Source organism: Artibeus jamaicensis, unplaced genomic scaffold (genome assembly GCF_021234435.1).
Source record: "Artibeus jamaicensis isolate MK-2021 breed Jamaican fruit bat unplaced genomic scaffold, CSHL_Jam_final contig_1998, whole genome shotgun sequence".
NCBI classification, from domain to species: domain Eukaryota; kingdom Metazoa; phylum Chordata; class Mammalia; order Chiroptera; family Phyllostomidae; genus Artibeus; species Artibeus jamaicensis.
Window position 1 is genome coordinate 11,222,333 of NW_026521407.1, and position 17,795 is coordinate 11,240,127.

Here is a 17,795-nt window from a genome sequence, read left to right on the forward strand (position 1 = left end):
AGAAAAGCAGGGAACTCTAAGAGGTGACCTAGTTTAATTTTCTATTGAGGAATGTGAAGTCCAAATTGGGGGGTGGGGTGGGGAAGAGCACTTGCCTCTCAATTTTCTTCCTGCCTAAAAAATAAAACATTCACATAGAAATTTTGGAAAGCAGCAAAAAATATACAAAGGCAAGGAAACTTTTATAATTTTAATACAAAGGCAGACACTGTCAAAATATTGGCAGATTTTCTTCTGTTCTTTTTCTAAATAGTATTTTTTTTATACTGAAGAGATTTTTCAGTATATGCAACTTTCTGCCTTCCTTTTGGAAAAAACAACCATGATACAATAAGTATCTTCCCATATATATCAGCAAAAACTCCTGGTAATCATCATTTTCAATGACTGCAGAGTATTTTACCTAATTACTATATCATGCATTATTTACTCTAATGCGGGACAAATATAATTTGTTTCTAATTTTTTACTATTGTAAAAAATGCTACAATAAATATTTCTGTCAGCAAATACAGAGTATTTCTCTAGCATACATTAAAGTATAAAGCATACAGGCAATATTCTTTAAACCACCTCTTTTGTCTATGTGACGCTCCAAGCACACACAGAAACCACATGTAGGAAGAGATACTACGTAGGAAGATATCAGTCATGTGACTCCACTCTCCCAGCAAGGCAAAATATCTCAAATAACTTGGTTTCCATGGTGTTCTAACAGCACTGAAAGTGGAAATGGGGTGAGATTTAACAGGTCACGTAAGCCTTTCTTCCTATTAGAGGGATATCTTCCAGAACTTCTCAGATTGACACTGGGCTTGTTAAAAGAGGAAAGAGATTTACAAAGCCAAATAATTTTTCATCTTTGACAGGACTGTCTTATAATAATGTCCTGTCAGATTTTGTGCTGACAAAGATTTAGGAATCTTTCTATCAATTGCCAAAATTTTCCCTCTTCAAATGAAGCATGGTTGAAGTTATTGAATTACCTTGCTTCAGTGAGCATGTTCTACTAGATTAACTTGCTCTTCGACTTGCTTTAGCCCACTGACCTTTTATTTGCCAAGTACCCACAAATTATACTTGTCCTTGGCTAGTGAGGGTTGCTAGAAGCTTTGGGGTGTGTGGGGACATACTGAGGGAGATCCAAAAAAGGAACTAACAAACTAGCTCTGGAATTGGTAGTTTTCCTAGTCCTCAATAGTACAAAAAGGCAGAAAAGTCAATTATCAATATGAACCTATCTGAAGGGAACACTGTAAGAAACAGTAAAGGAAATTTCCATCAAGAGCTACATAAATGCAAAAGCCACTACCATTCTTCATGTGACTAAAAAAACTCCTAAAAAAAAAAAAGATTTTATTTATTTATTTTTAGAGGGGAAGGCAGGGAGAGGGAGAGAAACACCAATGTGTGGGTTTCCTCTCATGTATCCCCTACTGGGGACCTGGCCCACAACCCAGGCATGTGCCCTGACTAGGAATCAAACCAGTGACCCCTTCCTTTGCAGGCTGGAACTCAATTCACTGAGCCACACCAGCCAGGGCAAAAATTCCTTTGATTCTATAGCTTTTTGTCCCTTCAGCAGATTCATTTTATCTCTACCCATAAGCTACCTAGTCGGTCTATTTCTCAAATAGTATTTGGTAAACATTTTTATGAATATACTTAGTCTTCTCTTTTGAAGTAATAATTTCAAAATTTAAAAACTGCTCTGGCCAGAGCATGGCAGTAGAGGATTAACCAGTGTGAATAGCCATTGAGATTCACTCTAAGTTGTCCAGTCCTGAAGCATTCAATCCTTTCTCTCATTTTTCTAATCACTATATCCATTACAGGTAGCAGCTACAGCAGAGATGCATTTGAGCTACGTAACTGTGGTTACCAAGTACTAGAGTTTCAACAACAACAACAACAATAATAAACAGGCAGTGAGATATTTACTGATTGGTATGTCATGGCCAGAGAATATGACTTCTGAATTACACCTAGAATTTTGTTACAAGATTTACTTGTTAGTGGTATTTTTGAACTTGAAAACCCCAATACAATTATCTCTAGAAGTGGGAAAACAAACATACTTATAATCAAGTCAATATATAAAATGCTACAGAGAATGCCAATGAATGTTTTTCTGGTTGTACTTAAATTATCTAAGACAGAAATGGCAAGATATAGTTAAACTGGGAAAATTTTTACATATAAAAACCACCATCTTATGGTGGCCCTCGGCACTTACCCTTTCCTGTGACGTTTGATAGCGGAGGTGAAGGGCTGTGGGGTCCCAATCTACAGCAATATAGGCATTTCCAATGAAAGCTCTGTCTTCCCCACAGTCAATTTTACAGCCTCTGCAAAATCTAAAGGGGGAAAAATATACTGAGGAAAAATAATTATGAAGTAAACAAAATTTTCTTTATCAGAATTATTCTCCCTTTCTACTTCTCTACATTCCTTCTTGGGCTTCACAACTTGTTATGAGCTTCTTACTTCAGACTGATAAATTTACAAATATGTATTAATAATTATTAATACTTCAGGGAATCCTGCTTATCAATTCTCAAGTCTCTGTGGCAAAGAAATAATATGAGAATTGGATATTTGAGGTGATACATCCCTAAAGAATTCTAAATTCAGTTATTTCATGTTCTGCAGACAATTTATCTGGCACAACACCACCCATTTCCTTTTGTAAAATGGCACATTAAATAAATGTATGTAAAAAATGTATGGGGTGGGGGAGTGACCATGACAAAGCCACAGTTCCAATGCCTATGTTAAACTCAATTTGTTAAGTCTATCACAGTCTTCTGAAGGCTGACTTCAGTACTCAGGCATTTTCCAACCTGGAATTATACTGACCAATGAATCTTCATAACTCTTCTAAAAACCCAAACAGACTTCCAGCAAGGTCTAGTAAGTACACTACATTCTACTGGGCTCAGAATTGGCAAATAAATTTATAATTAAGGAGCAGAAGGCAGAGAAAAATAAGTGTTGATCATAAACTATGAATCTGACAAGACTGTAGAGTTTATAAAACCAGCTATGTATGTCTCAAGAGTAAAACGTAAGCTACAGACTCACAGTGAAGAGACGAATGAACAATTCTCAAGTTTATTTCAAGTTTCTCATTATTCATTATTATGTCTGAAACCTGGAAATCTTATGAAAAAGGTATAATATCTGGAGTTACAATTTTACTGAAAATTTTCTTTTGCAGAAGGTCACTTTACCTATACCATGGGCACCAAGCACAGGAGTTCCCATCTTTCTGCACAACTCGTAGAGTGAATGGATACTGATAGCCCATACTGTCATCACTGAAATAGAACATAAACCAAAGAGTGTAAGAAACATTTCTGACTTGAGGTCTCACCTCTTTCATCTTTCTGTGAAGTAACCTTGGGCAAGGGCATTTCTCACAGCAGTATGCTCAGATTTTCAGCTCTGTGCTACTCCCCTAACCCATTAGCTGTGCCCTGTACCAACCGCACTCAGGGTTCCCATGATGTACACCCGCTTACAGAAGTACAGATGTACTACACCGCCAGATGTCTCTGAGGGTTCATGTGGCCCACACAAATTTTACAGGATAATCTAATCAAATACTATTTATCCTTCAGCCCTAATCCTATCAGAAGATTTAATTCACATTAAACTAAAGTAATTAGACCTTTCCATGGCAAGAACATTGACACACCACAAAAAACTGAAAGATCATAGTGATTTTTAGAAAAGTTGACTATTTATTTAGAAGCTTATTTTATTTTATTTTTTAAAGATTTTATTTATTTGCTTTTAGAAAGAGGGGGAGGGAGGGAGAAAGAGAGGGAAAGAAACATCAATGTGAGAGAAAAACATTAATTGGTTGCCTCTCACACACCCGCAACCAGGGACCTGACCAGGAAACCCAGGCATGTGCCCTGACTGGGAATCAAACAGGTGACCTTTTGGTTTGCAAGCCGGCACTCAGTCTATGGAGCCATACTAGCCAGGGCTGGAAACTTAAGAAAAAATTTTTTTTTAATTTCTTGATTTTAGAGAGAGAGGAAGGGAGAGAAGAGAGTGGGGAGGAAAGAAAGAGGGAGAGAGAGAGAGAATCACTGATTTGTTGTTCTCCTTATTTATGCATTCATTGGTTGATTCTTGTATGTGTCCTGACCAGGCATCAAACCCACAACTTTGGTGTACTGGATTGATGCTCTAACCAAGTGAGCTACCTAGCCAGGGCTTAGAAGCTTTATTTGTTTATTTATTTATTTGATCTACAAACCAAGTTTTCCAAATCAAGCTATTAATTCTTATTCTTATCATGACAGCTAGAATCTTAATACTTTAAAAGTTAAAATTAGCTTTAAAATTAGCCACATATCTAAGATAGTTACATGTACAAAGGATACACAAATTAAAACCATTTAGAAAGCAATAGATAACCATAATTTGTTCTTGACCATAGTTTTTGTGTTCAGAAATTATTGTAAAATTAAAACCTTAGAAAACAAATGTATTCTTTCACTGTTACTCAAGTGGTATCTCTGGTTACCAGGGTACTTGGAGTTTTTGTACTTTTCTCTGACTGACTGTTGTGTGTGCTGTGGTGCCCTGCAGGCAGGCCTGATGAAGAGGGTCCAGGACACAAAGCTGCAGACTTTACAGGGTACACCATGTCTTTTGTGCCAAGCATTCAGGCCAGCTCTGTCTTGTGACTGTGTAGAGTGCTAGATGAAAGGCCATTCCGGCAGAAACTGATGGCAAACACTTAAGGTATGGGTCAGCATCTCTCAAACTTAACTCTACCAACTTTGCAGTTCACAGGCTGCTTGTGCAGAAAGTATTCGGTGAAAAACTGACTTACAGCTGGTGCAGCCAAGTCAAAAGCAAGGACTTTCAGAATGAGGAGCTCCACTCTTGGAACTTGTTTCTTGGTGTAGGTATCATCTGTAATGTGCACAAACTCTGCTGCTTCTGGGGGTATAGTTCTTCAAACTTTGAGGCTAACAGCATAGCAGTAATGCCCACAAGCTGGTTTTCCTCTCAGCAAAGACATGGATGAAAGAAACCTATTGATGTAATTCACAGCCAAGTGCAGGATCTCATTCTGTACTTTATATTCTTCTCTTATTTCAACTACTAGTGCAGAAGGATAGCCCTCATATTGTTGGCGATGTCTGGCTGTTTCTCCATGTAAACCACTACATTTAATCTCCATTCCCCTAAGGCATATGTGAATGTCCTCAATCTCCCTCGTTACCTCTTCTTCCTCTTTTCAACCACTATATGTTGGAATGTATCAGGAACTAGATCATGGGCATTTTCTCTATCTAATGTTTACTGTTTAAATGGTATCATCTGATCCCAGGGCTTTAAAGACCAATTATTTATTGATGACATATTTATATTTCCAGCAAAGACACTTAAGTCTATTTCCCACCTGAAAATATAACATACATTTTGAATTTAATGTGATAAATTATCTCTTGCCAAAACCTGCTCCTTCTCCAGTCTTCCTCAGTTTATTAAAAGTTACCACCGTTCACAAACATTTGCTCTGGCTGAAAACCTAACTTGGACTCCTCTTTTCCTCATATTTCATATCTAATTCATTGACAAGCCCTAGAGAAAGACTTAAGAGTTTACTAAACATAACAGTTGTCAACTAAATTGCTTATCTATTATTTGAAGTTTTCCTTTAAGATTTTTTAAGATATTTTTAAAATTTATTTTTAGAGAGAGGGGAAGGGAAGGAGAAAGAGTGGGAGAGAAACATCAATGTATGGTTGCTTCTCGTGTGTCCCCTACTGGGGACCTGGCTTGCAACCCAGGCATGTGCCCTGACTGGGAATCAAACCGGTGACCCTTTGCTTCACAGGCCCACACTCAATCCACTGAACTACACCAGCCAGGGCTTCCTTTAAGATTTATTTACCTTAAGCTTCATTTACCCATCAAAAGACCCTGTACCACAACAAATAACCTATTAGCTAACAGAACTTCTTTATTCAATTCACATACAAGCAGAACTCTCACTTGCACCATGATAGCAAGAAAATGATCTGCAATTCAACTGAAATGTAAATAAGGTATCACAATCTCAATGTTTGTTAGAAGTAAATATTTTCAGCAATCCAACAGAACAGTGGCAAGAGGAGTGGAAAGAAACAGAAGATGTTTCTTTCCTTTCTTTTTTAAAATTATTTTTCAAAGATTTTATTTATTTATTTTTAGAGAGGGGAAGGGAGGAAGAGAGGGAGAGAAACATCACTGTGTGGTTGCCACTTGAGTGGACCTTACTAGGAACCTGGCCCACAACCTAGGCATGTACCCTGACTGGGAATCTAACCTGCAACCCTTTGGTTCACACTTTGGTCCTTAATCCACTGAGCCACACCAGCCAGGGCTCTTTTTTTAAATTAATTTTTAGAGAGAGAGAGGAAGGAAAGGAGGGAGAAAGAGACTGAGGGAGAAACACTGATTTGTTGTTTCACTTATTTATGCATTTATTGGTTGATTCTTGTATGTGCACTGACTAGGGGTTGAACCTGCCACCTTAGCATACAGGATGATGCTCTAACCAACTGAGAAACCTGGCCAAGGTGAGATGTTTATTTTCTTTAACTAGATTTATAAGATTATTCCACATTAAAATGACACAGTATGGAAATAATCCAACTGAATTATCTGTTATGGCATGAGGCTTTTTCAGTGTTTATATATAGATAGATATGTACCCTATCACTCCCATTCTGAATTTCAGAGGGTTGAGATGACACAAATTCCCTGGTGATTTCATACTCCTACTTCTGCAGTAACAGAGGTCAGGGATATTATCTGAAGCATTTAAAGCATTAGCAGGAAGGATTAGTAAATGAAAGAAGTATTAGACACTAGAATGTCTAGGTGATGAAAAGAAGCTGTAGAGTCTCTCCTGCTCAAAAGATCAAACTAATTGGTTGAATTACACGTTCCCTGGATGGTTCTTAAAAGAGTGATTAAACTTACATAAAATGGGTCCCATAAATCACAGGTCTAGGCTGATTCCCCTGAACTCACCAATCCTGAGCATGGTTACTAGCTTCCTGAGGTGGAAGTGGGCTGGCTAATCGAGATACTTGAGTCCAGACTGCATCATATAAGTCTTTCTTCCGGGTATGCACGGTACATGGAACAATCAGTGGCATCCCAAAGAGGCTGGGGCGATTCTTCTGAGATGATAGGAAATACAGTTCTGTTCTCATCTATATGTACAAACAAGAGAAGAGAGAACTGAGAAGATAGGCCTCTGATTCCTCCATTTTGTTCTTTTATGCCTGCCAATAACGGCTATCACTACCATTTTCAAATTAGTCACTATCACTCTTTATTAATATGAAGAGAACTGTTACAATGGAATCACTGGAAGGCTGAAGTACTGCCAATTTCAGAGTGGCTATCAAACTAGGATTTTCAGCGTTTAATATTTTCACACTAGTTTGCTCTGATAAAACATTTCATACACACACTGAATCATACGTAAAAACTAGTAATAGTTTTGTAGCTCAAGGTTTTAAAGCAATTAAAACCCTTTCTCTAGAAAGCATGTCAATAAACCAGTTCCCTTAAAATACAATTTTCAAAAAATAAGCTATTGAAAACTTGTTACTGCAGCAATCCCCAAATTTTGGGAGACTTATAAAACAGGTCTTTTTTATTTTTAAAATACATGACAAATGAAAAGCAAGGTAAAATATAAAAATATTTGCCTTGAGTATGTTAAGAAGATTTTTATGAAATACCTTAATGAATAGATACTGTGCAAAACTGGCTTGGAAGTGGTTGCTTAATAAAATGAAAATTTAGGTGGTTGGGAGCTCAGGATTATTTTATAAAGCTGCCAAGCACTTGGACATTTAATTTCTTAAGTTGGTCTTCAAGCTAATTTCTTTAGCTTCATAGAGAAGTTAAATCAACAACTTTTAAACTCACTAAGGGTTAGCTAGCTTCTAAGTGAAGACTCTTTTATTTCAGAGTCTTCTCTGCATTTTATTTTGCTGTTATTCAGTTAAGCTTAGCTAAATACAAGATTTTAAGACCTCATTTCATATGTATTATTAAAGACCCACAGAAATGTAGACAGTATTCAGAACTATTTCTAAAATTCCCAAAACTTAGATTAGTTGTTCTCTTCTCAAACTTCTACTTTTATTCCATTTCAACTCTCAGATGACTTCACTAAATAAGTTTTATTTTATTTATATTTTTATTATTAAAATATTTGACTAAATTTAAATAACAATCTCATTCCTCTACTCTTCTCAGTGTATCTGTCGTTCCTTCCTCCCTCTCTCCTTTTCTAGCTCCCTCTCTCCCTCCCTCTTTTCTGAAATTGACTTGTCCTTTAGTTGTTGTGTCAATGCACTGTTTTTGTATTTCTTCCTTTATTCTCTGAATATTCTTGCCTATGTTGCCTTGCCTTATTCCTCTTCTTTTTCTACCCTGCAGAAGGGAATAGAAGAAAAACTTTCAACGTAGTTCAACCATGAGATCAAATGTCTAAAAGAAGAAGGTGGCATATTGTAATAACTACCTACCATGTCGAATGAGTAACAGATTTATTGGGGTGATCACTTTGTAAGTTACATAAATGTCTAATCACTATGTTATACAAGGGGGTACCTCTCCAAAATGGAATTATCTTCTGAAGGCCAGGCCCCTTGTAGTACCGGCTTACCCCGCTAGGTGAGTGCTCTAGGAACCCATCTGTATCAGTGTACCAGTTGGTGCTGTTGTGAGAGGCTGTGTTTGGCTTCACAGCCAAACTTTTGGTGAACTTTTTTTGCAGACTTTTCAGTGTGTTTGCCCATTTCATGATGCGTGACTTAGGAGCACACTTGCCCACACTGCACTGAGTGTTCAGCAGTTTTTGACCAAAAACTGCATGACTGTGGTGCCCCTCCCTCCTTATTCACTTGATCTCACTCGAGCGACTTTTTCTTGGTTTCCCGGGGTGAAGAAAGTCCTCAAAGGGAAACATTTTGCCACTGTGGAAGAGGTAAAACAAAAAAAAGGCAGAAGCACTAAAAGCCATCAAAATCAACAAGTTCAAAAACTGCTTTGAACAGTGGAGAAAATGTCTCAATAGGTGTATTGCATCAAATGGAGGGTACTCTGAAGATGACTGAAGGTTAAATGTATAAGAATAAATACACAATTCTTATAAATAATAAATTATGGGGCTTTTGGGCCCCCCCCCATATACCTGAAACTAATGTAATAATGTAGGTCAACTAAAATAGAAAAAATTTAAAAACCATTTAAAACAAAAAAAGTCAGAAAAAAAAGACGGCAATAAAAATGAAGAAATGATAAATTCATTTAGTGTTTTGTAAGAAGGAATTAAAGGGCACAGTAATATACTGAATACAGGGTTTTAGAAGAAAATGGGAGAGGGATTTAAGAACACTTCCAGACTTTAGCTTGGAAGAATGGTGTTGTCTTTCATAGAAATAATGGGAAAAGGAGCTGATTTGGGACAGAGAGATGGTAAAATCAATTACAGGTATTCCCCAAAGCAGTTGGCTACGTCATAAAGGAAACTGGAAATAGGGGACTGGTTAAAAGATGAAAATTTAAAGCTGACCATATGGCTTTGTGGTCTAATAATTACAAAAACCTGTACATAATGTAGGAATTACCATGCACTTTATATAACACATACATGATAACTGAAGAGAGAGCTGTTTTCTAAAAAAGGATTTTTAAGAGTACATCAGGGTTTTTAAATTTAATTAATTAATTAATTTATTTATTTTTGAGAGAGAAGGGAAGGAGAAAGAAAGGGAGAGAAACATCAACTGGTTGCCTCTTATGCCCTGACTGAGAATCAACCAGTGACTTTTCACTTGGTGGGATGATGCCCAACCAACTGGGCCACACTGGTCAGGGCCAGAGTTCTTAACATATGATTTGAAAATGCTTGGTAAAAAAAGACATGGGAAATGCATGAATCACCCAATTATTTTAGCTGATGGGAGTAGTAGGAGCTGTGCTTAAAGACACTTCCAAGTCACAAATATACCCTGTAATTCTCTAGACTGCCCACTCATACAGTCCTGTCTGAAATGTGGTCCATAGAACATCGTCCACATGGTCAGAAACTCACTTCAGTCAAGGGTTACTAATTCAAAGAGGGTGAGGCAGTACATTTCAAGAATTAGCACAAAGGAAATAGCTATGTAATCACTAGTCAAATCATCAAACAGAATGCAGCTAGCACTCCAAAAGCCTCCCTCTTGCTTCCTCACCATCATAATTTTTGGTGTCCCGAACCTCCCCCCAAACAAACAAATAAACAAAACCTTCTCCAAAGGCATCCAAACTTATATGGCAGAGAGATGTACATGACTACATGAATATATAAGAGACATAAACTTTAAAGAATATAGTGTTCTGATGTACTGCTATCCTGTTGCTGATTAATATATGAGAAATGTCATTTCACACACAGGCAGTGATCATTTACAATAACATACATGACATACCGAAAGTGTAGACAATGAAGAAGTTGCAAAGACAGAAATGCCTGTGTTTCACAAGTGACACTGGTAAGAACAGCAGTAAGTTGCCCAACATTAAACTAACCATTTTTCGGTGGACTGCAATGATGTAACCTGTACAGGGATTGTCGGGAAGAGATGGTATATGACCATTCACCATTCCATTTGTGAAGCTTTTCTCAGTTCCACATGGCACAACAGTGTTTGGCATTCCATTGGGGATGAATATTGGTCGGGGCAGGTCCCCATTGGTGGTTAGGGTTAACATTCCATTTGTAGATGGGGAAGAGGATAAATCTACAAATTCAAAGTACAGCATCATAAGTTTGTGGTACTTCCATCTTTGATCTTTTCTCAAATATTGTGAGGACCCAGACCACAGATAGTATAGTCTCTTTTAACAAAGGAAAAGGAGAAATTATATTTCAAATAATAACTGTAGATTAATTAGAAAACTTAGGAACTTAATTCTCTTGAAAGCCCTTTAAAATTGAGGAATGAACCTAATTATCACCAGTACAAAAATGAATAAACAAACCATATCAATGGCCAAAAGACTCATTAGATGACCATATTAAATCATATGCAATATTAGATAAACAAATTCCTTTTTGGTTATATTTATTGTCATGTATTTTATTTATATATATATATATTTTGAAGATTTTATTGATTTATTTTTAGAAAGGGGAAGGGAGGCAGAAAGAGAGAAACATCAATGTGTGGTTGCTTCTCAAGTGCCCCCTACTGGCGACTTGGCCCGCAAGCCAGGCATGTGCCCAGACCAAGAATCAAACCAGTGGTTGCAGGACCCTTTGGTTCACAGGCCAGTGCTCAATCCACTGAGTCATATCTTCTGATAGTATAGTCTTCTCATACCATCTGCTGCCATGTATTAGATAGAAGACTAAAAAGAGATCTGAATTCCAATGGTAGATTAACTCGTTACTAAGTTGATAGTTACTTAGGTTATCTGAATTTTAGGTTCCCTTACCAATAAAATGAAGAATTTGAGTCAAATCATCACAAAGGTTTCCTTCAGCCTCCAAAATTCTTTTGCTTTAATATCTTTAGCCCAAATAAATATAAAGAGGATGATAACCCTTAGACCAGTATTTAAAGCTAAAATAATGAAAACAAGCTCTGGTTCTACCATACCTGTTTGTATTGGACTAGAAGCTGAAACTGGAGATCCAGGGATGGGAATTTCAAATGCACACAAAAATCCACTTACTGAGAGTCGTACTTTTTGGTTGTCCTGAGGGAAATTCTGTAGAAAAAGAGGCAAGATAATAAAGGGGAGGTGGTTCAAATAAAATGGAAAATGTGGAAAGGTAGATAAATTAACCTCACTAAAACTGTTATCCCTTTCCACAAAAAAGTATATTGTGAATAACTGTTTTCTTGAATTTTGTCCTTCATATCAGACATCTAAACCCAACACCCTTAGAGAGATCCCATCTTTGTATTACGTATGGACAAAATGTCAACAAGGTAGGAGTTTGTTCAGAAACCCAAGAGGTTAAGTATAAAGAATACCAGTGGTAGGAACTCAGTTTAGGGTTGGCAATGTATTTATTAAATTGATTGTTTCTCCAGTTGATATGTAGTGATTTGTGTCAATTTGTCTTTACTCTGTAAATTTTGAGTTGTTGAAAGGGCAGGTATATACACACACACACACGCACACACACACAATGTATATATATTATATATATTTATTAATGAGTCATCAATAAATACTAAAAAACTGCATTCATAAATACATACAACACTTTAACCCAAGAACTCTAGTGACACTGGTAACACAGAAAAGCTACCAATCACAGCAGCAGCAGTCCCTGGGGGAATACTCCACACACGTAGCCTTGGGCTTACATAATCCCCCTTTTTAAAAAAAAACACCATCACTATTACTCCTTTATCCTGGCAGACAACTCTTTTAAGTTCCTGATATGGAAAACTTGACAATTTTTTTGTTCACTTGTTTCATTTTAATATCTCCCTTGGTCACTTAATATCATAATTAATTGAGAAAACTGCTCTTTGAAGGATGGAATCAAGAAAGAATAGTTAATATTACCTTTATATTAGAGCCATGTACTTCTGCAAGAAGAATTTGTTCTGATTTAAGTTCACAGAGATCACTCAGCTGTTTTTTTAAACCTGTGTACTTTTCATCCATATTCAGTCTTAGTCCATAACGTACAGGGGTAGTACCATCCAACTTAATAACTAGTAAAGAGAAAAGATCTTTTATCAGTAAAATGCTGATTTCACTGAAAGTTTTACACTGTGTATATGCGTCTATGACTTGGAAATAGCAACATTCCAATTTAGAATTTTTATTTTATATGCAGATGGTACTTAGGGGTCATATTGAGTGAACTTTTTTTTAATGTTCACCTGAAATAGAAGTATGAATGGCTTTCCAAGATTTTAAAGAGTTTCTGGCATGTTTGAAACTAACAGAGGGATCAATAGGCACAAGAATGGACCCACACTCCAAGTCTTTCAAACCTCAAATTATGTCTGAAATTAGACTGCTAGATTATAACAGGATGACTATTGATTTTTATGAGAATGCATTTTAAACAAATGACCTTACTTACAAACTCAGGCTGCTTGAAAACATAAAAGACAATGGAGTTAAATAATTTTTCAGAATGTTGTGACCTACCTGTTATTTCTAAGTGCATATAACTGTCCATTGGTAGTGGCAAAGACAAAAAATTGAATGGGTCAAATCGGACACTTATATGACCACATGTCTTGCATTTGACTTGGGACCTTAACTGCCCGTGAAACAAATCTACAACAATTGATCTATTCCTTCTCAGATGGTTGTCCCAGGCCTATCAAGAAAAAAGATTAGAGAAAAAAAGATTTTTTTTCAAAATTTAAAAGAAGAGTATTTCTACACAAATTCAAAGAAACTGGTTAAATACATGAAGTTTAAATGTCAGGAACATAATCTTTAACATCCACTTAAAATATAAAAGCTTTCTGCCTCCAAACTTTTAATTCAAATATATAATTAAAATGTATTGCCTACTAGGATAATGTGATTCTTTCTGATCAACCTGTAAAATATTAAATTCAGATGAAAAATCTTATTTTTTCTTTGTTCGTACCATGGTAACGATAATTATTAACATTCTTTGTCCATAAAATGTGTCTGTTGGTCACTATACATATTATGCTAGCAATTATGGGACTTTTGAAGCTCTACTGAATAATTCCTATACCCTCTCCCAAAGATGTACAATGTGAAAAGGTTATTCTTCTATTTTCATTAAGGGTACTTTGTTTGGCAATACTGCACAAAAATTTAGCAGAGAAATACAAATTCCTTCACTTTCATACTAAAATTCTGATCACAAAATTTAAGTTGTACAACCCACACTTGTGGCCAAAACATTTTATTTATTGTTTACATTAGAAAATCAAAACCAACGAACCTCTGCAGCTACTTCCCAGTCTGGTCTGCCGTCACTATCCTTCAGTTCCACATATGGCTTCTCATGGACTCGGTTGAGATCTTCATGAAGACCATCCAAGAGAAAAGCCAGAAGTTCTTGAGAGTCTTGTTGCTGGAACCCATTAAACCTGGGAGCGTATTTTGCTATGGTCCACTATAAATATAAGAGGAATCAAACTCATTATTTGCTACTTCATAAAATTTAGAATGAGCATGATTCAACCAGAGGCATTATAAGTAGGTAAAAAGTATGGTATTTAGTCTGTCTCTATTTCAGCAAATATTTTTTGGATAATCATAAAAGCTTTCTAACCTTAATCTCAAACAACAAAAGTACTTGGCCAATACTATATCCTACTTCAGCATCATAAAAGCAAACAGTTCTTTAGGTATTCAGGTGTTGTTTAAGACAGGCAGGGCAGAAACATTAAAACAGCATTTGCTTATATTAAAAGAGTTCCTGTTATAATGTTCGCTTTTACAGTTAACCTTTCTTGTCTGGCTGCATCCTAATTTTTATTATTAGAGGCAGAACAGCCTCATGTTTAATGGTAAGGACTTACTAACTAGCTTGCAACCTTAGGCAAACTATTTAACTGCTCTGAGCCTTAGTTCCTCAGCCATAAAATGAAAACAATAGGCTCAGGTTGGGTAGCTCAGCTGGTTACAGCATCATGTTGATAAACCAAGGTTGAGATTTCAATTTCTGTTGGCACATACATGAAGCAACCAATAAATGCATAAATAGGTGAAACAAAAAATCAATTTCTCTCTCTCTCTCTAAAATCAATTAACTTAAAAACATCGGGATAATAACATCACTTTATTATAGAGCCATATAGAGAAGATTAAATGGAACAACAAATTGGTCTATCTCCTTTCCTCTTTCTAAGATCAATAAATTTTAACAAATGAGGATAATAACATCACCTTACGTTAAAGGGCCATGGAAAAAGATTAAATTAGTTAATACACATTAAGTAATGAAAACAGTGCCTGGAAAGTGGAAGTCAAATTTTTAACTATTACAATTATTACTTTTTAACATACTTTTGCTTTGTTTTTAAATAAAAATAACCCTAACTTCACTGAAATTCACTACAAGTAATAGTAATGTAAAATTTTATCTATTAATTACATTCTTTCTTCCTGCCACGTTTTTAAATTCTACAGATTGTTAAACTAAAACTAAAACACTAAACATAAAAAACATATAGAGAAAAATAATTACTTAAACAACTACTTAGGACTTAAATATTTTTATATTATTTTAACTGCTTACCCGAAGCTTTAATGGGGCGATATTCTTCTGGGTTCCACTCCAAAGTTCCTGTACTAAATCCCCATAGCATTTAGCCATATGCCCCTTCATACCAATGGGGTTTGTCCTAGAGGTTTGAGAGGAAGATTTGTTGCCAAAGAGTCTCATAAATAATTATGTGGGCACAAAGATACCTAGCATCTGTTTCCTAACATCAAAATATCTTTTTTAAATAAGAGAAGTATCCCCTGGCCCTTATTTAATACTAAATAGAGCAAACACGGTACGACTTTTCCCTCCCATAGTAAAGAAGAAATTTAGGTAATAATGAGTTCTTACCAAAGTTATAAAAAGTTAAGAGTTAGAGAAAGTTAATGATCAAGAAAGATTACCTGTTGAGTTCATACAGATGTCTCCCTGAGATAAAATACTGTGTCAGTGGCTGTGTGTTACTAACACACTGGATGCTGGAGTTCATGAAACATGTGTTTCCTAGATTACTCAGACCTGTGGCTCCTTTTTCTGTGGGAACTGGAACAAACAATATGATAACTGAAGTCTAGCTATAGTAAGATAATCATAGACTAAACAGTTATGTACATTCAATGCAACATTTTCATAACTTAAAAAAAAAGACCTTCATTCCTTTTTATGGCTGAATAATGGCTGTGTTATATATGGCTCTGTACCACATTTTATTTATCCATTCATTTGTTGATGCATTGGTTGTTTCCACATTGTACAAATAATCTGTTTGAGTTTCTATTTTCAATTCTATTGGGTACATTCCTAGGAGTGAAATTGCTGGGGGATATGGTAATTCTCTGTATTGCTTTTTGTAGAACCACCAAACTGTTTTCCATAGTGGATATACCGTTTTACATTCCTAACAGCAATGTATGATGGTTCCAATTTTTCCTTATCCTCACTAACATTTATTTTTGTTTTATTGATTATAACCATTTCAGTAACTATGAAGTGGTATCTTGTTGTGGTTTTGGTTGAATTTCCCTAATGACTATTGATGTTGAGCATCTCTTTGTGTTCTTATTTCACATTTGTACATTGTCTTTGGAGAAATGTCTATGAAAATCTAATGGTCCTTTTTAAACTGAATTGTCTTTTTAAACTGAATTGTCTTTTTATTGTTGAACTACAGTTATTTACATACTGGAGATAATAAACCCTTATCAGATATATGATTTGTAAATAATTTCTCCCAATGTGGAAGTTGTCCTTTCACTTTCTTATTAATGCCTATGATGGACAAGTTTTTAATTTTGATAAAGTCCAATTTATCTATTTTTCTTTAGTTGCTCCTGATATCGATGTCTTATACAAAAATCCACTGCCAAATCCTAGGTCATAAAGATTTACCTGTATGTTTTTTTCCGAAGTTTTATCATTTTTAGGTTGTTGATCAATTTTGAGTTACTTTCTGTATATAATGTGAGGTAGTGGTCCAAATTAATTCTTTTACATGTGGGAATCCAGTTGTCCTAGAACCTACCTGATTCCTCCACCATGATCACACAACATTAATGCCATTAACACTAACCAAGAGTCAACCACTGCCTGGACTTGACCATGACCTGGACTGGATCACCACCACAGAGTTTTTCACTATCCTAGGCTGGAGCACTGCCCTAGACTCGACCACTAACTGAGCTTCACTTGTCTCTACCCACCATTTCCACCTCTGGACAATGAATGTAGAAATATTTTTCTTATAAAGTAATCTAAATAGTAGGTAGGATTATAGAAGGGTTTAATGGGTTTTATTTATCATAAAGAATATAATGATCAAATAAAGGTTGGAAAAATTATAAAATGGATTATTAGTGAGTAACTAAATCTTTAAATTGTCTCTCTAAAAATCTAATATAGATGCATGCTTCTTTCTTGTACCTTCATATGCACTAATGCATATCTGGAAGGCACCCTGGATTCTGATTTTTTACTGATGAATCAAACATCATGAGCTTTGTGGAAGAAGCCACTGAGGCTATGGCAAGAGCCACTGGTGATTATTCAGAAGAGCCCATGACTAGGGCACCAGGTGAGTTCAGCACGACCATGGAACTAACGTGTTCATCTCAGCACTTGCTTAAAAGGAAGCAAATATTCCACTAGCAGTGTCCACCACCATAATACCCACCGCTTTTCAAGGAGATTCTTAGCTTCAGAACAAGTCTACCACTATACAATACAGGACTGCATAACACAGAAAACTAGTGAAACACAGCATGACCTTCTCGGTTCAGGAGAAACAGCAAAGCATTACTGATTGTGAGATGAGTGGAAAAAATTTGACACAGTTCGGGGAAGGGCCATTTCTTTACCATTTCTTATTTAGTATGAGTTCAATAAATGTTTATTAGTATTGGGGGGAAATATAAATACATAATTATTTAACTACAATTATTTAACTTTCTTTTTGAAAGAAATTTGATGCTTTAGTAAAAAGAAAAATAAAGAGTGGTCTAGTCACTTTTGGAGTAGAAAGCCAAAAGTTAACACT

The 17,795-nt window shown here is 35.9% G+C and overlaps 1 protein-coding gene and 1 pseudogene across 4 annotated transcripts in view; both read right to left on the reverse strand.

Moving 5' to 3' along the window:
- The window catches only part of USP32 (ubiquitin specific peptidase 32), a 119,700-nt gene that overhangs the window by 8,106 nt on the left and 93,799 nt on the right, over nt 1-17,795 (reverse strand). For all 4 annotated transcript variants that reach the window (XM_053655710.1, XM_053655709.1, XM_053655711.1 and 1 more), the window contains exons 20-29: nt 15,667-15,805; nt 15,296-15,401; nt 13,994-14,167; nt 13,213-13,387; nt 12,616-12,767; nt 11,691-11,802; nt 10,618-10,829; nt 7,051-7,235; nt 3,234-3,320; nt 2,237-2,357 (exon numbers count right to left, since the gene is read on the reverse strand). In XM_053655710.1, coding sequence (XP_053511685.1) covers nt 2,237-2,357; nt 3,234-3,320; nt 7,051-7,235; nt 10,618-10,829; nt 11,691-11,802; nt 12,616-12,767; nt 13,213-13,387; nt 13,994-14,167; nt 15,296-15,401; nt 15,667-15,805 — 1,463 coding nt within the window. The remainder of the gene's footprint in view (nt 1-2,236; nt 2,358-3,233; nt 3,321-7,050; nt 7,236-10,617; nt 10,830-11,690; nt 11,803-12,615; nt 12,768-13,212; nt 13,388-13,993; nt 14,168-15,295; nt 15,402-15,666; nt 15,806-17,795) is intronic.
- Nucleotides 4,372-7,044, reverse strand: LOC119062630 (cyclin-A2-like; annotated as a pseudogene).